This window comes from Pseudopodoces humilis, chromosome 2 (assembly GCF_049639895.1).
Source record: "Pseudopodoces humilis isolate 2021_Gansu_Grassland_sample_001 chromosome 2, ASM4963989v1, whole genome shotgun sequence".
NCBI lineage: Eukaryota > Metazoa > Chordata > Aves > Passeriformes > Paridae > Pseudopodoces > Pseudopodoces humilis.
In genome coordinates this window covers 8,997,219-9,022,864 of record NC_142201.1, presented here as the reverse complement: position 1 = coordinate 9,022,864, position 25,646 = coordinate 8,997,219, and the positions used below count along the sequence as shown (strand labels likewise).

Sequence of the window (25,646 nt, the reverse complement as noted above, 5' to 3'; positions counted from 1 at the left end):
TAATTTAAGTTGTTTCCAATTAGGCCTTGGAAATTAGGTATTCTAAACATTTCCATTAGAAATTCTTGATATTAGTTTAACAACTACTTTGTTCATAGCTTTCCAGCAAGCATACTTACTTCAAAAGATAACCAGGACAAATCCTGAAATAAATTCTTCTTTTCTTGTAGCATCAAGAGAAGAAATGGGAACAGATAGAAAAAAAGTGTGCGTGTTTAGGAATGAGAGGCCTTTTTTCTCAGCTGCTATTCATTTCACCTTTTTTTCAGACATTTTTATTACAGAGCTATCTACTGATAGAGCTGAAATTAGTTCCCCCACACTCCTGTTATTCAAAGATAAGTATGATGTTCAGCCTTGCCCTCCTATTCTCTTAACTTCCAAGTGGCTCAAATGTTTCAGCTTTCTTTTTCTGATTGATGTGAAAAATAGATAAGTAGTAGAAAGGGAAAAAAGAACCCAAAACCTAAAACAGATGTACCAGCCAAGAAATTATTTTAGAAGGATGAAGTGTCACAACCTGAATAAATTTAAGTATTTTAAATAATTCCAATAACATTAAATTTCCTGAGAAAAAAACGTGACTTGCTCTCAATGAAAAAACTTTAAGAAAATGGCTCTGATTCTGCCTCCTGTGACACCAACCTGAAGACAAAGTTATTTTAAGCCCACAGCAGCTCTGAGTCAGAAAGTACTCCTCATATTGAGGAGGGCATTTATGAATCCATTCATCATTGTTATATACCAAGGCTTGTCTGCGGCTGCAGAAATTCCTTTGTACCTCATGGTACCGTTACAATTTATCTCACTTACAGCTGGTTTCGTACTCACCAAGAGACACACCTGTCTTCATCCTGCTCTGTGGCAGGGCTGAGGAGCATCCCAGACCCCTCCACGCCCTGCCCACGCTCAGTGTCACAGCACAGTGGGTGATGTCCCCTCAGGACAGGCTTTTATCAGCTGCACAGTGCAGTGTAGAGATGCTCAGAGGGCCCACAGTGACCAAAGGCACCTGCAAGGGCAAAAGCACCACAGAAAGCTCACACTCAGTGGGAAAGCAGTAAGGGTTTGAGCTCACAAAAGCCTCCAAAGCTGTTTTGCCATCTAGTTCCTCTCAGGGGATTGAAACTAAGATCTTTTGTGTGTCTTTGCCTTGAGGCTTAGCTCTACAGGCAGGAAGGTCACTTATTTCTCTCAGTTCTCTTACCTTAACCTGACACAGTGGGCCCCTGTTTAACGCTCACTTGTGCTCCCTCTGTTCTTTGTACCCTGAACTCCAAAACCTTATCTGTGCCTGGCTGCCTGCAGGGAAGGGCAGTCTCCTTCCAGGATTAGATCCTTTCCAGAGTGCAGAAGGTAAAAAGACAACTTCTGTCCCTGGTGCCCTATTTTAGAGACCCTTTAGTGTGACATAACATACATGGTACCACAAAATAACCACAATCAGTTGCCAAAACAGTTCAGCTGCCTGTCCCAATACTCTCACCCCAGTTATTTTCAGTTATACCACTGTTCAGCACCTTTGACAAAGAAGTGCTGAATTATTACCTCCCCTCTCACTGGAGAGAGGGAGGAAGCTGCAAGACCTTGTGCCAACATGTAGGAACACAAATGACCTATAATTGGCCATTAAAACAAGGTCAAAACCTTAGGTAATGAAACCTAAAGCCATGACTACAAGAATTTTATTGCAGATTTCAAGAAATATGCCTTCCATTACCAGTGACTTGATCCCTCAATTCCAGGGGATTCATAGCTACCTATGAGCATCCTCTCTCAATGCATTTCAAAATAAAACAAAGCTTCAGACACCTCCCATCCTTGTTAACCCTCATCATGCTTGCTCCCTGCTCCAAGCTCCTTCTCTGCGATTTGGTTTCCACTCTGTGCACCCCATCCTTGTGCCTGTATTCACTCAGCACTCGTCTGCTGAAGCCAGGCAAGGCTTTTGCCTCCCAGTCCCCTCCTGGTTTCTGCTGGAAGCCTCAGGTTGCTGCCCACCCACTTTGGGGATATCCAGCGATGCAGTGAACACATGACCCAATAAAAAAAACACAGTATCATGTCTTCAGTGCTTTAAATATGCTTTTCCTTTTTTGCAACACCAGGTTCAAAGCATCCTTTTTTTTTTTTTCACAACAAAGTAACACAGCTTTCAGAATGAAAATAGACAAAAGTACTAGTTATTGGAAATTCAAAAAAGAAACTTGTATATAATGAATAAATTCCCCCACTGGAACAAAGTGCTCAGTACAGATTCCCATTTCAACACACGGCCTTGTTATTTACATTTAAAGCATCTGGTTTTCTGATGTTACAATACCTGCATCTTAATAAAGGCAGTGTGAGACTCAGAAACTCATCCTGTGCTACTGCTTTATGGCCAGGTGAGATACAGGAACCTGCCAATGTCACCCCTCCCTCTCTCCCCCTGTGTATTTTGATAAGACTCCTTTAGCATGGAATTAATTGAGTACCAGGAATATTCAGTAGCCTAAGGAGCCTGTCACTTCTCAGGAAACCACGTCACCTGAGCTGCATGCATCTACTCAAGAGCAAAACAGGCACGTTTTCTTAGTGTAACAATTTTTTTTTTTTATTTCAGTTACTTTTTCACATAAAACTTTATGTAAGCTACAAAAATTGTGAAATGCAGAAATGGTATTAAAACTGCAAACTTAAAATTTTAGATAAAAAAAATCAGTCTTTCCCTGCTAACAATGACCATTTAAAATTAACCATATTTTGATGGATTCATTTAATAAACATACCATACACTTCTCAAAAATAAATAAAGAACAACATCAGAAAAACCAATACTATCAACAACATGAAGCATTTAGTCATCTTTTTTTTTTTTTCTTTGAAAGACATAAATGAAATTTCTAGGCACAGTTTTAGGCATTATAGAGGACACAGAGGCAATAGGTTAGTGTGCACTGCGCTGTACAAAAATACAGTCTGAATAAATTACATTGCTAGCCATAAGATTAGACTTCACTTACCAGTCAGTTCATTGCATGTTTAATAATATACAGTTACATGCTAATCCATATATATCATTTATATTTCAAACACATAGGTCTCTCTATATTTGTTTTTTAAATTTACAAAAGCTAAACGAAGTTGTGCAAGAAATCCAGAAGAGATGCTGGGTATTTGTCAGCACCAGACGGTATACTTTAAGCTTAAAAAATACAAATAACTAGCCCTGCTTGCAAGTTTGCTATATATATATATATATATATATTTATTCATATATATTTGGAAGAAAAAAAATGTATTTGTTGTGGGAAAGAATCATTCTGCCAGTGAGATAAAGTCAAACAACTAAAATAATGGTGACATGACACAAGCACAACATACAAAATTATTAATTTGTCGTACGTACACTCAGGACACAGACTTGCATCTTTTTTCGTGGCTAAAAAAACCCCAAGAATCAGCACAAAGTTGCATTTACCTTTAGTTCTGTTTTAGTTGCCAAAATTTGCAATGGTAAAGAGGAAAAAAAAGACACTGCAGTAGAAACTTAAGCTTAAGGTAGGTACTTAAATCCACATACTAGATGCCCAAACACAAAGGTCCTGAGGAGTCTGAGGTGGGTCCTAGTAGACTGCATCACCTTCAAGAGAAAAAGCAGATGTTGGGACTGAAAATCAGATCTCTGACTCAACTGTGAATCAAGAACCTTGTCTTTAAGCATTCACATTTGTAAATTGTTTTGCCTGAACGCCTTTGACATAAACAGCCAGTGACTTGCAGAGCACACAGCATTCATTTACATTTGCCTTAGGCCTGGCCGTTGCTTTCACTCAAACTCTAAATAAAGAAAACCAATTTGATAAATTAGTGGCTACGATATGGGTTTGGCATTGTACCTTCTTGTCAGCACAGACAAAGTGCCACAGAGTGCCAGCCCCAAAACACCACCTCCTTAGAAAGGTACAGACATCTCAGCACAGTGGGCTTCTCTGCACTAATCTAATTCCCATGCCAAACTATAATGTTCTCCATGCTGCTAAATAAAAGCAGAACTACACAGCTGTTCAGAAAGATACTGAGTTAAGTATATAGTGAATATCTGCCTTAAGTCAGTCCCAGGAAATAAAGCAGAGTTACAAATGCTCTTTTGGTGCCTGGATACAAGTTTTCCTCCTATCCTTTTTGTTCTCCAGGCATTGCTATGAAGTCCCTCCCATGTCAAGCTGTCATTTTGCTCCATCTAATCTAATTAATCACTGCTGGTTCCACAAAGGCTGCCAATTCAGAATATTCTGCCATGGTAGTCAAGACTGAACTGCAGAGCATCCCAGAGTTTTATAAGCCATCTCCACATGCCAGCAATACTTGCACAAGGCCCTCCTAAAGGCAGCCCTGTGGTCCCCTGCTCACTTCAGACCCTCAGCACCCTGCAGATGGTGGCCCAGCAGTAACACAAGAGATGCCATTAAACACCCAGTAATTCAGGAGCCTTTTCCATGGAACCAGCAAAACCTTTTGGATAGAGGTGGATGTGCAACCCCAGCACATCTGCTTGTGCAGAGGTCCACATAGAATATATTTTAAATTTCTCCATTAAAAAAAATAGTTATTTCTAAAGATTACAATTGTATAAAAATATGCTTATAATTAATTGAAAATATCCAAATAAGCAAATTGTAAACAAAAATAAAAGTGATGCAGATTAAATTCATGTGAAGGTTCTCCCTATTTTATCTTGGGTTTCATTTAATGAGTACAGTCTCTGGATGTTTTAAGTGGGAAACATACTAAGCAAGGAGTAATCAGATGTACATAATCATCAAAAAGTCCATTAGAAACTCATCTTTTAAAAACAAGAGATTATCTCCTGAAGTGCTAATGTTTTAATATGGACATGATGGGACATGCATTCAGCTGTATTCCTGATGATCAGGGACACTCACAACCTAACCAGATTTTTAAAAAATGGCAGTTTTTTAATTTGAAACACCCTTAGAAAAGAATTTTTAGCAAGTATTATATTACACGTGGAATAGCAAGAAGTTATTTTTGTCCAGTTCTACCTTAACTAGATGTGAACTTTTAAGCATTTCCCATAACACAGAGTCTGTACAAGGACATATACAGAAGACAAACCATTGTGTGTTTATTTTGTAACACCAATCAAAATTGGGCGTACCAATCCAAGACTTTCAAGAATATGTACGAAGTTAGTATTTTAACCACTGCATCACAGCTCATATTACAATTTTAAGATGAATCATTTCTCTCCCTCTGCATATATATTTGCATTATATATATTCATATATACTAACAAACACCTTTCAAAAATATAACTGAACTTGTTCCATATGCATTCTTTTCATGACAATGTTTGCAAGGTAAATGGGTACTCAGGACAACTGCAATTCATTCATACATTTTAGATGTCTCAGGGACAGAACAGGTCTTTTTCTATTCCCCTTTATCTTTACCCCTCCAGAAAAACACTGAGAGCTGAGACAACTTCCAACTACACAGTCAGAAGCACGTGTCTCTGGGTTTGGACTTCCTTCAACAATCTGCTACAGCTGGCGCGGTGATGCCGATTACCAATTCATGAAATCCTGTGTGGGTTGGTGGCTTGTTTGGGTTTTTCTTTTTTTTAATTATTCTCCCAGCAGACTGCTGAATGCAGATATTAGACAAGTCATTAACCAGTTACATTCACTGCCCTCAACACAGTCCCTTGCAACTAATTCTTTAAGAACGCTTTTGAGCAAGTAACAAGGGGCCAACTCAGCCTATTGTACAAGATGCCATTGCCAGCTTATCAGACATCTGAATCCTCTATGATACAGGGAAACTTCTACATGGAGCCCATACCAGCTGCTCCCCTGAAGGCAATAGCAGATGCTGGCATTGCATTCTCATTCCAGCTAGTTTTCTCACAATGATCGCTGTCACGTAGATCCTTTTGCTTGTTGTCAGGAAAAATGAAGTTTATGTATCAGCAGCTTGCAGAATCTGCCTATGTAAGATCAGCAATCCTAGTGTTTGCAGTTCTTCTAAATGGTTGTAAAAGCTGGTTACAGTGTTCACACCCAAAAGGCAAAGGCTATTTTATCAACAGAGCAGACTGTCAGGTGCTCCACAAGTGTTCTAAAAAAACTGTGAGCTAGAAAAGATGGTGTAATCCTTTTTTTTTTTAATTTTTCTTTTCATTAAATGATTCTAGTAATAGTCTTCATAGTTCTTAGGGTTCAGGCAATAAAGAATGGCACCCCCAAATGAAAATATAGTTGCACCCCATGCCAGGCCATAGCCCCAGTTGAATTCATGGTATATTTTCAAGCTGACCGTTTCGATGAACTTGATTGGGTAAAGGACTAAGCTGCAGACCTGGAGAACAACTGAAAGGGAAAAAAAAATACAAACGTCAGAAGAAGCCTTGTTTTGTTTCTCTAAAACAAAGAAAATGTCAAATAACTGAAATTCACATTTAAAATGCTTTTGGTGATTTTTAGCTTGTAAGTACTGCTTTTTTTAAATCACCTTCATTTCATTCACGGAGAACAGAGCAGCTCTTCCATGCTCCCTCATTGATGAACAAATATTATTGCTGGGATATAATGATGATCCTTCAAATGTCCACAAAATAAACAGTGGGAGTAGTATTTCCCAAATTCTTTTCTGTCTCTCCTTTATATTTTAGTTTGCAGTCATTACTCCTTCCAAAACAGCAAAACTTGTTCTATTGCCATTATAAATAAATCAAAATGAGAAGCGAGAACACATATTAAGAAATGTAGCTGAGAATCAAATAATTCACTTAGCCTAGAAATAATTCCTTGTCATAGGTGATATATACTTGTGCTCAGCAGAGACTCAGTGAATCACATGTTTCTTATGCATTACTGTGTTCTGTAATCAGAATTAACAACATTCTCACACAGAATACCAAGGAATCTATAAAATTTGATCAGTCACTAAACTTCAAACCGGCAAACTATTATGAATTTAGGGGGTGGGTCAGAAATACTGTGTGATGAAAGAAGATAATAAAATAGATTAAATCCAAGACATTAAAAAGCTTCAAAATCATTATTTCCTATAGCACTGTCTCTGAGATCCACAGACACACATTTCACTTCCCCTCCCACCCTTGTCCAAGTGGCCCCTCTCATTAGCCCTGGAGACAAATGCTCACCTGTCCTGAGGACAGGACTGCTATGAGGAGATCCTGTCCCATATTCGTCAGAACCTCGGTGACAAAAGTCTCTAAAACACTCACTGGAAACTTCAGCTCATCCCACCTTAGCCTACAGAGTAGTCTTTGGACCTTTACTTGAGACTGAGAATCTGAATAATGTTTGCACAATGGATTTTCTGATGTGGATATCAAAAGCCACAGGACTTTTTTTAATTCTACGGTTATTGAAATGTTACTTAATGTTATTCCATTTGAATATAATTTTTTGTCTGTCAGCTTACAAAGTACTGTGCAACATTTGAGAAACTCTGGCAGGGAACACTGGGAAAAGCACCTACTCTTATGAAAGGATTATGCATTCCAGTTCTGTATAATGAGAGCATCTTTACATCCAAAAGCACCTCAACATATGCTCAGCTTTCAGACTAATCTTTAAGACCATTCAAGGTCAGAAAGGATTTCTGAAAATGTATGGAAATATGTAAGTTTTTCTTTAGTGTCTCCCTGCACTGGGGACACAGCATCTCTGCTGAGTCAATGCAGAAATTGCTCCATGTGTGTCTGTGTCAAGTGCAAACCAAGGAAATCTCCACCTTCCCCAGTGTAACATATGAAGTATGCTTGATTTCAATCTACAGATTGGACTTGTCAAAACACAACCAAAAAAAAAAAGTGATTCTCTTGGAAGAGGAACATGTTGTTAAAGCAGCAACACACACAAGAGTGGTTTTTTTGACATTTCCATAGTGAGAGTTCCAGTTTTTCCTACTATTGGTCCAGACACACTACTGCAGAACTCAAAGGAAGTGCTGGCAGCAAGTGGCTGGTGGGAGCAGCCACCCTACACAGCACTGTCATCACTTTGCACTAATTTTGCCTTCTGTCATTGTTTTTCCCTGCAGAGCAGGAAGGGAGCTGTGTAAGCTAGAAACAGCAGTCAGCAAAGTTATGAGAAATGACCAGCATGACCCCAAAAGATGTTGAAAGCAATGCTTGCAACTACTGATCTGATTCTAATGAATTTAAAGGAACTCCACGCTATGCTGACCTGCTTAAGGGAAGTGTGTACTATCTTCCTGCAGAAGAGCAAGTCCTTTCCTGTAGAAAAAACAGGCTGCAAAGGGAATCTTAAAATATCTGCTCCTCAAATGCTGTTCAGAAAAGATTCTTTATCTCAAACTTGATTGTTCACTTCAAATATAGACACGTTTTTATGAAGCACTGTGATGCTTGCAATATGGGAACAGGAATACCAGTTTTATTGCATTCACATGAAATATAAGCAATTATACATACTCATCATACTAAACATGAAGAATTTGTAACAAATGCTTTAAAAGTAGGAAAATATAATTTCAGTCGTATTTTTTTTCCTTTGTTCAAGTGTTTGACTATAAGTTTTGATTTAAAAAAAAAGCAACCCACTTATGATGTGTCTTTCTAATTGATATGTAATTATGAAAATGCTGGTGCTAGCTAGTAAGTCCTGTACTTCTGTTCTCTACCTCCTGCTCATTTCAGATGAGTAAAGCACTTCATTAATAAGTGCTGGGTGTTTCAAAGATTACCAGAAAATGTAGCTGTAACAATGTCGGAAAAAAAAAAATCCTGTTTGTAGTGCCAGACAAGCTGGCAGTAATGAGAGTGAACACTAATCTCAGAGATTCAGGATAGACATTAACAAAGAAAAAAATATCAAAAGGAGGGTAGTATGGGCCCAGGTCAACATGCTTGGAAAGGATGCAACATCTTCATGCTTGAATTTCTTCAAAACTGGACTAGACAAAGCTCTCACTGTTAATGACCATCCTGCCTCAACAAGGATATTGGAGCACATACCTACAGAGTATTTTCCCCAACAATATTTCTTTAATATTAGGATTTTTTTTCTGCCCTGTAGCAACCTGCACTACATTCTTCTGAAGTCAGTCCTGCTTTTTCAGACCATTCCATCAACTTCACTAAATAAATTCTGGCTTTCAATGCATCCACAATTTTTTCTACTTCCACTGTAAAATTTGACATGTAAGCTTCCATTCTATCCTCCTCATCATTATGAAAATAGGTTATAGCACAGAACTAAGGATGCAACATAGCTGGACTGTGCTCTCTCTGTCAGAATTAAAAGATACCTCCTTAAGTATTCTCCCATTATTAGATGCCACCATTCTATATTACTCTTACTTTCATGTAGCCACTGTTTTCCCTAGCTTGCATGTAAAAACATCTTGTGAAATGTGTTAACAGCTTGCTAACATCAACAGGTTATTCTTCCAAACATTGTCACATTTGTTAAAACACAGAACCAAAAGGCAAGTATCTTTAATTTTTCTTTTGTTTCTTTTATGGACTTTCAGCAAGCACACTTTCTGCCCCTAAATTAGACTTGGTTAGCATGTAGTTAAATGGTAAATGCATCATGAAACTCTTGCATGGACAAGCCTGTGAGCCTGCACTTTGAGGGTGCAGTTTCCAAGGCCAGTTTGGTTCATGAGCTCTAAGACACCTCAGCAGTTCCATGAGCTGGAGACTTCCTCTAGACCAAAGAGCCACATGAGCCCATGTTTCCTGCAACTGCCTCCCTGTCTGCTCCACATTTTCCATTACCTGAGGCATTCTTCTACCTCTCAACATTAAAATATGTATTGTCAGCTCTATGAAAACACATTCACAACTTTTCATTACTTGCTGGCTTATTCTCAGCATCTAGGTTGAATTTTGGGTTTTTTTGGTCCCTTTCTTTCTCATCTCTTCCACTCCTAGTCAGTCAATCTTCTCCATCACCTACAGAGTCGCTAAATGAAACCTGAAGCTGAGGAAAAAAAAAAATAAATCAAAACTTGAAGGAAAAAAAATAGCCTGGAGCCAACTGTTTGGACTCTATAAAGTACCTGGAAATAACTTTTTCATTTTGTCCTTTCTTCCACACAGAGACTGTTTCTACCCAACACCCACACATCATTAAATGTCTCTGGGAAATTCAAACTGTGCCCTTTTTCCAGAGGCAGCTGATAGACTCCCAGCCAGAGTGACACAAAATATTTGGTCTTGCCAGCACATTCACAGGTCAGGTTGGTGTTTATCCTGAAAAGATTTGTGAAATCCACAGATGAAGGCCTGAATCCATGGAAAGCTGCATAAGGCACAAACTGCTACAATCTTAACTTTCCCCCTCTTCAGTGGGGAATTCTTACCATAACTCTTTCAAGATACACCATCTATATTCATCTCTACAAATTGCTGACATCAAAGATAAAATCTGTAGGAAATGTCTTTTAACAATGTAAATGTCAAATCCTGAAAGGATTCTCCTCAGATTTGCTAGATAATGAAGAAGAATGGGGTAGGTTGTCTTGGCCTCATTATCTCTCTTCTCATATGCTTCAGGTTATGGCTGTTCAAAATGCACATGCACACACACAGAGGCAAAAGGAAGATGTGAACACCATCATAAACTAAAGAACCAATTTAATTTCCTCTTAGATTCAAGTAAGCATTAACCCCCTTCACCATCAACCTTTTGTAGTAAAGACTGGAAGCAATTTTATGCAGAGGAGAGCACATGAAGACAAACAGCAGGATTTGAAGAAATTTTTTCTTGTGGAAAGCCATTTCTTTTTTTAGTACAAACTTAACTACTAAATGAGCAACACGGCAAGACAGGCGTGTATGGCTGAATAATTATCAAGTTACTGCACAATATTATCATAAATGAAGTCAAAAGCCAAACAAGAAACCACCACAAAAATTAAATAACCCCATTTCCTTCAGAGTTAACTTCCCAGCATACCTTATAAACCTCAAAATTAACACTAAATTTAAAACAATGGCACCAGTACCTATATTCATTTAACCTAGCAAGCAATGCGACACATAGAACAAAACCAGATGATCTCCACTCAGGGAATCTGATCCTAGGTTGCTTTAATTTCCTAAAAACAAATTAAATGTAATCTAGGAATACGTCTTGAGCACATAAAAGTGCATCTTGAAGGGCTCGGTTCCATCAAGGCAATGTTATCAGCAGGGGGCAGCAGGAGCCTTCCCAGAGCTGTGCTTCATCCCAAACTCCTTCCAACTCCACACTCTCATCCTCCCATGTGCTCCTAAGTGGCTTTTTTTACACATCCCAAAGGTTCTGTCATCCTCTTTATTATGGGTTATCAGAAGGGGCTTAAGCTGCTGGCTCCAGTGCAGATGTGAGTGACAGGATGAAGACAAACCACGGTTGGTGAGTCTCAGGAGAATCTGAAACATCCATGTTGACGAAGCCCCAAAGCACCAGAATATATAAAAAGAGATTATTTGATATTGTAATTGTACCTCACTGGACCAGTCTTACAGACAATTCAGATTCTTAGGTCTCCCTTAAGATTTTGTGATAGTTTATATAAACTGTTCCATTTTTGTGTTTTTAAAACCAAACAGGGACTACACTGTGACAGCTTGTTAAATTAATAACCAAGCGAGATGACACAACAAAATTAATTCCTTATGGCACAGGGGCATATATAAACACCTTGCAAGATAATCCTATTTATTTTCACATGTAGAGCTTCCAGGGTTCACCTTTGGGTATTAATTTCCCTGTTTTAAAATTGCAAAAGAGAGAACATTAAAATAAAAATGGCTTTGCATGAAGAATAAAAATGGGGACATCAAGCAGCACAAAGTCACCGATTAAAAATGGTATTTTGAGATTTATCCTCTGTAGTTTCCCCTGCTGCACATACTTCGAAAAACATTAAATATAATGCAAATAAATAATTGTTTATGAATTAATAATAGTGCAACTGCAAAAATGATTAACGCTGTGCAGAACTTACAGCCTGAAAGACCTCACGGGAGTTAACACCAAAGTAACCAAACACCTCTGAATTAGTATGCAGAACAAGGCATATTCCCTTCCATGAAAGTTCAGCTGCTCTCAGGAAATCTTTTTAATGATGCCAGTGCTTACCTGCAGCAAAGAGCATGACTGCAACTGGTCTGTAGAACCGCCTCCGAGATCCCACGCAGATGGAGATCAACCCAACCAGGAAAGCTACGAGAATAATGGCAGCACCGCCCAGCAGCAGAGCCAGAGTAGCTATCTGCCAGTCTAGGGGGAAAAAGAAACAAAGGAAGGAAAGAAAATAATAATACAATTTCAGTAAAACAAGCCCATAGGCCTGCCAGAAACAACAGAATATGAGGAACACAGAGGCTGCATCAAGGCTTGGGTAAATAAACAGCTGTGCCTTCAATTTCTTTTCCCCTAATTAGTGAATCACCTTCATAAAACAGATGTAACTCAGAAGCAAAGTGCCACAACCTCCCACGCTTACTCAAGCCTTAGTTGGCCTCGGTGGGATTTTGTCTCAAGTAAAACTGGGTAATTTGGTCTCCTGGTTTTTATCCAATTTAGAATGAGAAATTGAGGCTGGCTCTGGATTAGCTGGTGTTGTGTTAGCTGACCCTCAGTCTGCTGTAACTTTCTCACAAAAGAGAGTGAAAGTCAAAGCTCTGCTTGAGCTGAACAGGATGACACAGCAAGGGAAATGCACGGAGCCTCACCATACACACCTGATCCTTGGGAGGCACCAAGGCCACACAGTATCAGTAACAAAACTGAGGAGATGCTCAAAGGTTTCAAATATATATCTATATATATATATATATATATATTCAACACTAAAAGATAGCTGGAAGTCAAGACTTTCTAAAGGCAGTAACAATCATTAACTGCAGACCCAGTCAAATCTCAAGCCCATTTTAAAATGTCAGTTATCCTCAAGTGCCTGTTTTTCTTCCCCCAAAAGCAGCCTCTGCACTTGGCTCAGGGTATTTTCTAGTTGTTCTCATATATAATGGATGCAGTTATAAACAGCATATTTGCAGTCTTAAATCACATAAATCAAAATCCATTTGTAAGCTGATGGCCATGGTTCATGTATACAACATCCAAGATCTAACTTAAGAGCTTCTGTGGGATTTTAGAAAGGCACAGGCTTTGGGCTGTCTCTTTTCCCAAAAGAATATCTAAGACCTTTCCTCTCTCCAGTAGCAGGCATCAAGAAAAAGAATCAGATCACTATGTACTGCTTATCACTACTATTTACTAGGTCAAGGAAGATGATATAAATTCAGCTCATGGGAAAAGGACCTATGTATCCTTTGCATCTCACTACTTTGAAAATACTAGTAGTCATGTGATACTCAGACTAAAGTGTCCAAATGCATTACACAGTTCAAAGAAAATAATATTATTATTTCCAAATTAAATTAGATACCTTAAGGTTACTAAAACAACAACAACATTGAACATCCTCTTTTGGGAATGAGTAAAAAGCACTGTTTTAAATAAATAATGGATCCAGTTTCAAGAGGAATCTAATCTGCTGAAGATACAGACAGTGCAGCTGTGGAGTTTGGGAATGGAATGCTGGCAGCTATTAGCACCAAAAAGCCTCCACGCATTACATGAAAAAGGATGAAGGAGATTAAAAGAAGAAAGTGGGTAGAAGAACTAAAAAAGCATTGCTTAAAAAGAAAGTGGTTTTAAAGGTGTGTTTGTGCAAGTACACACATTTATTTTCATTCTTTTCAGAAATCCAGGCATGTCATTTACTAATAATTTAATTACTAAGCACTCAACCTTCCAAGCTATTTTAGTCTTTATTTTCTTACTGGACTAAACCCCAAGGCTGGGAACAATCTTTCATTCTATCATCAGCATGCAATCTCTAATGTCAGTTTGCTGTGTGTCCCACTGCTACACTATCATTATTTGGATGGAAATATGATTTTAGTACTGGACAGAGATGTTTCAGCAAGTGGTTTTTAATATTAACGTGAGCCTTCCGAAACACCAAGAGATTAGTGTACTGATTTTTCCAATATCAGAGTGCATAACAGATATAGAAACCAGAAATAAATAAACAGAATGGACCACTTTGGAACAATATGAAAGGAATCCTTGCACTAGAAAATTACACAGATGCAAAGACCAGCCACAGAAATCCATATCACACCAAAGTTAAAAGGCACATAAAATTGATTAAATAAATAAAAGGGCCAGACAGGAAAGCTCAGAAACTAAATTTTTTGAAAGTCACCACAAATAATAAAATATTAAATGTTATCTTTGTATTGATCAGGTGCCAAACTCTAATGCAAAGGGAATGTGTACAACACTGGAGTAGCAGCTAAATGGAAAAAAGGTTGAGCATCCTATTGCTTTCCAAAACCACACTGGATAAAACACCAAACAACTGATAATAAATTAGGCAAAGATGATATAAATGTAGGGTTAGAATATAGTTTAACTTCCAGGACAAATATACATAAACAGATTTTAGAAAGGTAAAAAAATAAACAAACTACCTTACTATAGTACTGATGTGGGGGGCAAAGGGACAAATGAGTGTTGGGAGACACCTACACTCCCAACTAAAAAAGAACTGACTTGGATAAACAAAATTAATTTTTTGAGTAAGACAACCTACTCAGCGATGCTGACAGCAGGACAAAACCAAAGCTCTTACTGTTCCTCAGTACCAGCTGGGGACCAGGTATAGACTGTTGTGCTCCAGAATTGCCTATTTCTTTTAGTGCCTTTCAAAGAAGCATACAATGCTACCAGCCTTGAGCTGCAGGGACTTTGGCTGAAGAACATCGTGAAGGTCAGACATTAGTCAGACAAAGAATACAGGACTAAACTTTCCTATACTGGCTACCATAGTAACTACATGTTTAAATCTCCTTGTCATCTTGGAAAAATGTTAACTTTCAATTCTAAAAGCTATTTGATCTGGTGATAAAATAAAGCTTATAGTGGATTAAGAAAGTAAAATCTTCTGCATGAGTCTTCTACTTAACTGATTTTTTTTTTTTTTTTTTTTTTTTTTATTATAAACCAGGCCATTGGAATTTACACAAAATAAAATAAAGATCCTAAGAAAATAGAACCACTACCTCTGAAGGCAGAGCACCCTGTAAATCAGATAGCTACAATATAAACACATAGAGCAAACACAGTTTTTCTACAATAAAGATCTGTAGTGTTTCTCAGACTACCCAAGAGTGACTTACAGCACAGCACCAAAATGGGATCAGGAGATAGTTCTGTTACACAGTGCTACTGGTACACAGAACATAAACATCATAAACCTACTTTAGAGTATCCAAAATATGCTTGTACCTCTTCTAGGCAAGCACAAACCTTGCAAATAAGTTACTAATAAGAACCGTTAAGGTCAGGAACTTCAGCAGTTCATTGAGACTGCTTGTTCTCACAGAGAACATATGCAAAACAGAGAAAAATATCCAAAAACAAAAGTAAAATGGGGCCTTATAGATGATAATTATTACTTTTCTGCATTCAAAACACAATTGATTACACTTGAAGAGTACACATCAGTCTTTCTCACTGTACACCACTACAGCTTTTTAAACTACTTTTAAATTACAGTTTTTTAAACTAGTAGTTTTTGAAACTAGTTTTTTAAACTAATCCATTATCTAAGAAAAACATAAGCAATTAGAAAAAAACTAGTAAAACTCACGGAAATGTTAATAAACTTTTAGACTTCAGGAAAGCACTGTGACCTGTCATGTCCAAGTAAGATTTCCTTTGTTGGTTTAGATAAGTAGATTTTTTCAGTGTTCCAACATTTTACATTAAGAATATTCTTAATACATTAAGAACTACACTAATAGTGCCACCTATCTCATCCAAAGTAGAATTAAGACATTTTTTACAATTGTTAAGTAACTCAAGAGATTTCTTAAGAAAAGGATCACTTAACACATCCTATTTTTAGGTCTGAAAATCCCCAAGAAGGAGCCCAATGTCTATAACCATGACAAATATATACTGCATTTCTGACAGTTATTACAGTGTTTGCATATTTTTAACTATAACACTCTGCCCATCAGTTTGGGGACGTAGGCTTCAGTATTTGGAAATATATATAAATATGAACCTAGGCACTTAACACATATTTTCAATACATATTTGGTGAAAAATTTATTAAAATTACCATCTTCAGTTAAAAAAAAAAGGAAAAAAAGCCCCCAAACTATGATGGTACTGTTTCTTTTCAGTTAGTTCCTCATACAACAGTCAGTGCCTTTCTGGGGGACAGCTTGGTCTCCTTGCTATTTGGAAATTCTGCCTGTTTCTTAGTAACCCAGAGGCACAGTGTCACTGTACACTGACATTTCTAACACTCCTCCCTTTTTTCCCCAAAAGAAATGACCCAAGGCTTTAAACTGTATAGCAATTTTTAATTAAGAGCAGCACTACTTCCTCAATTTCTTGGACAAAATAATATTTCACTACTAGGAAAAAATCAGGGAAAGCCATAAAAAAAAGAAGAAAACATATCAGAGTTCATATCAGAAATGTATATTTTAATAACTAGGTCCTTTTTTTAACACAAGAAAGACCATGCAAAAGGCTAGTATAGATGTCATGTTTTCAGTAAGGTACCCCAAAATTAAATATTTTTTTTTCAACATGTAAAAGAAGTAGAAGAATCGGTGGCCATAGAAACATACTGTGGAATATGGAAAGTATTTTTGTATAGAGCTCTTTCAGACAGTACATGTGAACGGAATTAATTTCTTACGAAACAATCAAATATTCCTTTCTTCCAGACAATGTCTCTTCACCAAGTCTTCTCCTCATAAAGGCTGAAGTACCAAATGCATGCAGCTGTTACATGATGAAGGAAATGCCTGACCTTCTAGCACAAAACAAAATCTTGGTAAGAAACAAAAACACAACACTCAACTAAGTTTTTCTGATTCAGTGCAATGCTTCCACTTATCAAGTAGCTTCCCTCAGACAATAAATACTCTAATAAATAAATAAATACTCTACACTATTGCAATACAGCATTTAAAATCAAGAATAATGATTCTGAAAGAATGTGTGAAGCAGAGAAACTTGAGGCACCCACACATAAGGAATTAAATATCACCGAGTACCATAAAAATCAACTAAATACATAGGATACCTAGAGATATTCCTAATTGCTTCATATTCAAATAGATATAAAATAGCCAACAAAAGTTTAAGAAGTGTAGTGTATATATAAAAATATAAGGGTAAACTCTAGTCCCTGAAAGTGGTTTGGTTGCATGATCAATGAGATTTCTTTCTTCAGCAGGATCATGAGCAGAGGCCTCTGTCAGAGGTGAAGGTGCACTGAATTCTGCGGAAAAACTGAAGAACAGCAGGGGCCATTAAGTTCTCCCATCAAATTACTCCACAGATGTCACCTTTGGAACCTCAGCCTGAGGCAGAATGATGGTTTTCAAAGAGCTGCTCAGAAGAATTCTGCCCTCAGTGAAGGGGATATTGGCTAAAGCTGGGAAGCCCAGTGCCTGTGAGTTACTGGGTCCACACTGCCTGCACATACAGTCCTCTGGCATCCCGTAATGGACACTTCTGCACAGTGCAGGCACTAGTGCTTTCTGGCAAGATCCATACCAAACCTCCAGAAATTGCCATAGCCACAGCTTTTCACAATGGAGCCTTGTACAAAAATGCCAATAACAAAGTATTTTCCGCTTGTTGATTAGTATAGTATGTTTATTAGTACTGGATGCTGCACATACTCTGGCTTTTCTTTTCATTTTATGGATTGAGAATAAGATTTTCCTGAAGTAGGAAAATTACTTCTGCATGTGGCTACTCAAGTCACTCAGACACTTAAGCATTACCAGAGCAACAGGAACCAGCCAGCTCTGGCTGAAAACATAATTTCTTAAAGAGAGAACTCATTTTACACCAAGGCTTTCTTCTAAAATCCATAAATTTAAACAAATGAAATAGCTACGTTAAATCACAGATATGTTAAAACGAAGCTGTTTGTGGACATCACATTTTCCCTAGGAATTTTGTCTTCATCCACACACAGCAGCACATGGGACAAAGCCCTCGATAACCCAAGTGCTGCACAACACCCATGGGATTAACAGGAAGACTTTCCCATAGCTCTAACTCACTAGGACACTGACAACACCCAAAGAGAAATTTAAGCATTTTATGCTGGGAGCCAAAATCCCTAAGTGCCTCCTAAGGATAATTCAGAGGCTCCACATAAGGCATCAGTCATTTTGCATTTTCTGTACAAGAGGCTTGTAGGATGATTTAGGGCTCCTGATGCCAAGTGAAGAGTCACTTAGAATCACTCAAAGAAAAAGAGAACAAGCAGAGAGACATCCAAAAAATGGTTTTTAAGGTGCAGATCCTGTGTCTTACAGAGGTGCAGCATGCTAACGGACAACAAGGACAGCCAACAAGTGAAGGAGAAAAGGCAGATGCCCCCTTAGTTGCCATACACCAGGGGCTAGAGATCTTCTCAGAAGCTGCAAAGTCTTTGCTTCCCAGTGCTGGCTCCATACTCCAACCTCACACCTCTGGTCCAGTGTGGTTTCTTGACTGCTAGGGTAGGTTGTAACTGCCCTCCTCCATCTGCCAGAAAAAGATTTATGAAGTCCATGAACAAATAGGTGCAAGGGAATCCAAATCTGAGTCTTCAGAGAGCTTCTTACAGAGCTGGTCCCTTCCAACACTCTGTTGCTGTTTATGCACCTTTCCCCTGATGCACAAGAATGCTGACCATTACTGGATGGCAGTCCAGACTCAGGGCTTATGGAAAAAGGCCTTAGCAGCCCCCTAGAGAGCTGCAACCCTCTCACTTGGGCTCCTCCTATGGCTTTCCTCTTCTCCAAGAGCAAGATAAGTGAGATGAAAAAGAGGTTGACTATTCCAGATAAAAGCCCACTGGCAGGATGCTCCTGGCAGAAGGTGCTCTCCCAACTACCCTCCTCAGCCTGGAAAGGACACACTTGATAGTCTGGGGGAGTAACTAGGCAGCCACTATGCAACCTGCTCACCTCTCCATGCCCCTCACCTTCCACCCAGAGATGCCACTGGGAGTGCAGGGGACACTTTGGTTGTATATGTAAAAATGTGGTAAGCAACTCTACTGCTACAGCAAGACAACAAAATGGTCTAAATGCCTGGGAGGTTGCAGATGAGCAACTTGAAACGCAGCAGGTGCTTGCGCATCTGCCCATGGACACATACCTCTCCTGAAGAACAAAGCTTGCATTCCTTATTTATATGAAATATATACACTTTGCTGAGGTGTGAGTTGGGGTGAGGTGTGTTGTATGTCCGCTCTGTGGCCTGCCTTTATTTCTAAAATCACATGTCCTTTAAACACAGCAAAACTTCAAATAAAGAATTAAATGGTGCCATTATATAGATCTTTATTTTACAATTTATAAGCAACATGCATTCCACATCGCTTTTGCCAGCAGAGAACTTCAAGACAAGCACAGCATTACAGAAAATCATGTAATCTATAATTCATTCACAGAATAGTACAGCATGTACTCAGGCATTTCCTCTATTGGATACAAAGCATTCTTCTGAGATTAGCTTGCTACTATGTCATTTTAATTATTGGATATTCATTCATTCAATAAAAGTAATAAAAAACCCTCAAACAACTGCACACACACAACTTTGAGAACTTCACAAAAACCTGGAACTCTTAGAACTCTGCTGCTAGGAAGGAAGTGTGGGAGATGTGTTATACAAGCTTTTCACAGTAAGCTCACTATTTCTGACCTCTTCTATAAAAGCTACTACTTGTTAGCAATCTGAAATACTATGCTTTGCATTGGAATGCAACTATTTTCCACAGTTATCAATGTTCTTCTGTCTGGCACGTAACATTCTTCCAGAAAACTGGCAATCTTCTGCAACTTTCAAAACTCGTTCCACTGTTCCTTGAGAAAAACAAATAGCATTTAAAAGAGTTTGAGGTGTACTTCCCATCAGAACGATGGCTTTAAGTGGAACAAGTGAAATACATGAAGCAATACAGCTGGATGGACTTTACCACTCCTCCTGTTACTCTGAATCTTATGTGGTCATCTTGGGCCACAAAAAACAATAGCAGAGGCAAGGCCACTCTCTACACAATTCTAAATTTAAAAACCTCATCAAATATTAAAACTTCTTGCATGATCCCTAACTCCAGGGACATCATATCAATAAACAAAACTGAAAGCAATGTGATACCTTACTGATTTTAAAATTGCAATGAATAACAGCAGTAGCAACAACCCACTACAGCTACAAGTCTTCTTTTTTTTTTTTTTTTTTTTTAACTCCTTTTACTCTTACTGGCTGTAAAAGGGTGGCTGCAATGGTAACCTCCACCATACTAAAAGGTCCAGACTGCTGAGCAGGATCTGCTGCTCCCATGGCCTTGGGAAGTCTGAGGTTAAAATAACTGTTCCATTTGTAAGAGAATGAGCATACCTTAAAACAGTCTGTCAGGAGCTGCTGTGAGGGGTAGTTAAGCCAATTGAAGGCATTCTGCACAGTTTGAAGAAGCCAGATAGACATCAGGCATAACAGAGTGTCAGTCATCACAGAATCACAAGAATAATTTAGGCTGGGAAGGACCTCTGGAAGTCACCCAGTTCAGCTCCCCATGGAAGGTAGGGCCAACCTTCAAGTCAGACACAACTTCAAAGTTGGATCAGCATGCCCAGAGTCCTAGACATTGAGTTTGAAGTAGTATGGCTTTTGATTTTATATCCATCTTCAGATAAAATGCTGGGGATGATTATTAGAGTTAATGCACAAAATGACAGACCACAGTATTCAAAACTAGAAGAATGTTTTATTAATTCTTCCTAAGATTGTATGAGCCACTTTTCTCAGGTTAGTAAAAGTACATTCGTTCTTCTGTTATTTTATCTCAAACTACCAGCCTTGCTGAGCTTTTTGCAAATACACGTCAACATCAAATCTGAGCAATGACACAGACTTTCTAATGAGGAAGCTGCTTTTGAATTATCAATTTCCCCTTGGAACAGCTCCTTAGATTCTGAACAAGGAGGTACCACCCAAGACTATTCTGGCATAGCAATTCAGATATCTGCATCTAATGTGTAATTAAGGTTAAGCCCCTTGAAGCGCTACTGAATGAACAGCCTCTGATGCTGTTTTTATTTTAAGAACAAATTAGAACAAAATTAAAAGCATAAAACTAGACTCAAGTTGTTTACTGAACTATGCTATAGGCTAAGCTGACCTTCATCATTTGCTCATCACAAAGTTTAACACACATTCAGAGACCCTGCTGTATGTATTTCCTGGAGAATGTTTTGTCTTTCAAACATGCACGGGCAGTTCTAAAAGAGCATAATATTTTTTAAGAAAACTGAATGTTGCAGAAATCCACAGGTTGTCAAGTAACAAAGCCATATACCCCCACATTCAGAATGAATACAGTTAATCAAAACCTTTCAAATGTATTTTTATATATGCTCTTTCCACAATAAACTGAAAGGCTGCAAAGGAGCCATTGTTTTTTATGAATAGCATATACATGTATTTAAGTCAAAATAGACAATGTTCACCTGCAGGTCAGATTCTATGGAGCCCTTTATTTCTTCTACATTACATCAGTGTATCTTTGATTTAAAGAGCTGTAATGGCTGCAGTCTATTGCACAAATTCAAATATACTGTTATTAATCTGCAGGAAGAAGACAAGTACCTGTGCAGGTATAGATACACCAGGTAGTTTTACACAGGATGCATTTAATTTTAATGCTGTTACAGGAATAAATATTCATATATAATTCTTGATAAATCTGTAAATGAACCATCACAAACTAGATATAATGCATATCAAACAAGGTCTAAAAAAAGAAATTTGTTTAAAGACACACAAGTGTAAAATACAGTTGGTCTAAAGACAACTTGTGCATCAGCCAAGGTAAGCTTTGATCACCAAAACGAGCTATATGCTCAGACAATCGGTGAAACTTCAGAGCTTTACAACTGCATTTATGAATTTCAAGATTTTATAACAAAGCTTTCCACATTGGCAACTTTGTTAGTTTTTCATCTCACCAAGTTGCTGCTAGTGGGAGATTTACACAGACTCTAAAGGCCAGAAAAAAAAAACACAAAAAAAAAAAACCCAAAAAAAACATATTAAGCTATTTTTTAATTTTCAGATATCAAAAAAATTAATTTGACTCACTATTTTACATACTTGGACCATAATTATTGTGAAGTACTTACACAAGTTTAAAAGTAGTATGTGAGCAAACAATAGTTTGCAAGTTACAAAGAAGCCATTGGAACAGTGAAAGAATAAATGTGAACACATTCTCCAAGCACTAGCAATGCTCAAGGAAAAACGAGATTACTCCCTGCAACAACAGCCAATGCAACCATGCTCTGTGCATTTCCTTCTGCTCTCCACTACTACACTGCCCTTCTGACAGCAGTCAGGGGTCCTACATCTAATTACAACAAAAGTTTTTAATTAAACCTCAAACATGCTTTAACAGCTTCTAGTATGAGCTTGCCCTTGATGGTGCCACTTGAGGTGCTCTTCTTCAAGGGATGATGAAGTAAATCTCTTAAAACCATGGGTGAAGATGCATTTTTTCCTGTGTGTGCTGCTGCTTTTCACAGCTAACTGCAAAGCTGCCTGCACTGGTATCAAGCTAAAAGAGCTTTCCCTGTGGGAGCTCTCCACTATCTCCAAAATACTGCTTGCTGGCTTCACAATGTAGGAGGAAAGTGCACCTAAAATATTAATGCCAGCACACAAAATGGTCTCAAATACGAACCCAAATCCAACTTGTGAACTTAGTGGGAGCCCTCCTATTGGTTTTAATGGCAATTGTACCACACTAGCAGAAGGCAAGAGAAAACAGTGCAGTTTCTCATATTTCAGGTCTGGTCAGAATGCAGCACACTCTGCAGAACATGAGGAAAGTGAAGGGTTTATCCCAGTCACCTCAAGTAAAACAATCATTCACTTCTTTCACAGTAGCTTGTGAAACTTGGCTCTACTAGACTGGAAAGTATTTGAGGAAAATGGGTAAAGCTCATTCAAGGAACTTGAGTAAAACCGGATAGGCAGGAATTTGTGCACATGATAGAAAGCACCAGCAGAGGACAGATCAGATTTTCAACACACAGCATCCAATGAAAACTACATCTCGTTCCTATCCATCCTCACCCATTCATCTTCCACATCCCCACAGACAGACAGGTGACCAGTAGAGGAACAAGAGAGATTAGTGCCCTTTTATGCTGTTCCATAAGCTGTCGTGCTTCTCTCCCATCCTACTTTTGTGTGTATGTGTGTGTACACACGCATGCGTGACGGGGAGACGGATCGAGGGGGGAACCCAGTAAAGTGTGTGGAGCTGGGGGGGATTTGAAGCAGGTTCTCATTCAAGCCATCTGAAAAAGTCTTTCTGTGATCAAGGGGATACTATTTCAGGAGACAGGGAGAAGGGGCAAAGGATTCACGTTGCTAAGGAGACACGTAGAAGCTGACATTCCTACATAAATTTCCATTTATACCAGGGAAGGAAAAGAAAGCACTCCAAACTTTGTGCAGATACCCTGGTAACTGACTGAAACCAGCATTTCTTTACAATTCGTTTAATTTTATTTAAAACAAAATCGCAAGCAACATTTAAATCCTCAAATATTACTGCACATGACAGAAAAAAAAAATAAAAAATAAGCACAGCAGCAAAGAAACCTGTGTAATTCCAACTCAAACTGAGATCAGTTATTTCATGGAACCTATAGGACTTCAGAGAATAGAGGAAAACAAAACACACCAAGAATGTAGTCAGTCCCTTGCTTTCCTTCCCAAACACACATCTTGCCCCTGCACAATTTACCCAACCAAAGAGCACAGCAATCCAAACAGATGATTTATCAATGCAAGTGTGTTCGTGTGGACAGGAATGGGGTTAAAAACGATGTGGGGGGAGGCTGGCTGCATTTGTCTGTTTCTGTTGGAGCTCCAGAAGTTGTTATCAGGCATAAAGTAAATAAAACCACCCATGAAAACCAAAACAATTATCGTACTACAAAAGAATTTACTGAAAAAATTCAACAGGCAGCTTGTTTTTATCATTCACAACCGCTTTTGAAGTACTCCAAGCAATCGTGAAATGACGTTAAAAAAATAACAATTCGTGATCAAAGACCTAAAAAGGTGAAGAATGAAAGAACATCAAGAAATCACAACGGGGAGTGTGGAATGAAGGCAAAGGAGCGTGAAAGACGATAGGGAGATCAGTACGTGCTAGAGAAAGACACACACAAGCACACCCGGTGTGATGGAGAGAGTCCGAGCCCAGGCATCCCCACTCTGGACAAAGTAGCAACCGGTTTTTGTTTAGGAAGCCCCAACTTTCCAAAACCAGACACTTCTCAGATGGGGGCGGAGGGGAATTATAGGACACTCGATCCCAAACAGTTTCTCACTGTATAGGGAAGCCGCCACACGGAAAAAAACCAACCAAACTACTTCAAACTCGGGATCTTTTGTGAGAATACCACGGCATATTCGGAGCCAGTGACCGGTTTCGCTCACTGAAGCCTCACACCTCCCGCGCCCTGGGCACGATCCGAGCACGGGCGCTCGGTGCTACCCCTCCCGCATCGCCGCTCGCTGGGAGCGCCGCCGCCTCCGCCCCAGCCCGACCGCCGGCGAGATGCGGGGTCGGGAGCCTGGCGGGAGGACGGGGAGGAGGAGGAGGAGGATGGGGACGGGTGAAGAGGCTCGAGAAGGGAAGGGGTGCGGAGGGCGGGCGGACAAAGGTGCAGGGGACTCTTCCCGGCGGCGGCGGCGGCCGGCGCGGGGAGCCGGGCGGGGACCAGGGGCAGCAGCGGGCGAGACGGGGAACCAGCAGGGGCAGCGGGGCACGGCCCCGGGCACTGCTCCGGATCGGGGGGGCTGGCCCCGGGAACGGGCTGGGATACAGTCCCGAAACAGACAAGGCTGAAGGGAGAGACAGGTCGAGGGATGCTGGTGGGTCAGCCAGGGCACGGCGAGGAGAAGGAATTCTCAGTGCCCGAGGTGCGGCCAAGGGAGCGGGAGGCGGACGAGGAGGGGGAAAGCAGCAGGGGCCGGCGGCGGAGGGGAGCGGAGCGGAACCGGGGGCAGCCGAATCTCACCGCTGTGCAGCGTCGACTCGCAGAGCCAGCTGTCCAAGTTGCCGGGCTTGCGGCAGGACTCCCAGAGGGACAGGTAGTACTGGTGGTCCGCCGTCACCCAGGCGGGGCTCAGCACGGCTCCCAGGTCCAGGCACAGCGCCAGAAAGATGCACACCAGCCCCACCAGCTTCAGCGGGGTCAGCACCGAGACGCGCACCTCCTCCATGCCGCTGCCGGCCGAAGCCATGGGGCCCAGGGGATACGAGGAGGAGGACGCGCTGCCGCCGGCCCCGAGGGGAACAGGAGCGAGAGCCCAGCTCCGCGCAGAAGGGGCGGGCGGAGGGAGAAGCGGCGAGACCAGCGCTGTCTAACGGCGGCGAGAGGCGTTCGCAGGCGGCGGCAGCGCCGCTCCCTCCCGCCCTCCTCCGCCGCGCTCCCGCCCCGGTGTATCAGGTGCAGC

At 39.9% G+C, this 25,646-nt stretch overlaps 1 protein-coding gene across 1 annotated transcript; it reads right to left on the bottom strand.

Moving 5' to 3' along the window:
* Nucleotides 1-2,561: 2,561 nt before the first annotated feature.
* Nucleotides 2,562-25,646, bottom strand: TMEM47 (transmembrane protein 47). The gene is made up of 3 exons (XM_005516715.3): nt 25,208-25,646; nt 12,138-12,278; nt 2,562-6,377 (listed from the first exon to the last, which is right to left on the bottom strand). Exons 1-3 carry the CDS (start codon nt 25,431-25,433, stop codon nt 6,199-6,201), a joined length of 546 nt encoding a protein of 181 aa, XP_005516772.2. The 5' UTR covers nt 25,434-25,646; the 3' UTR covers nt 2,562-6,198.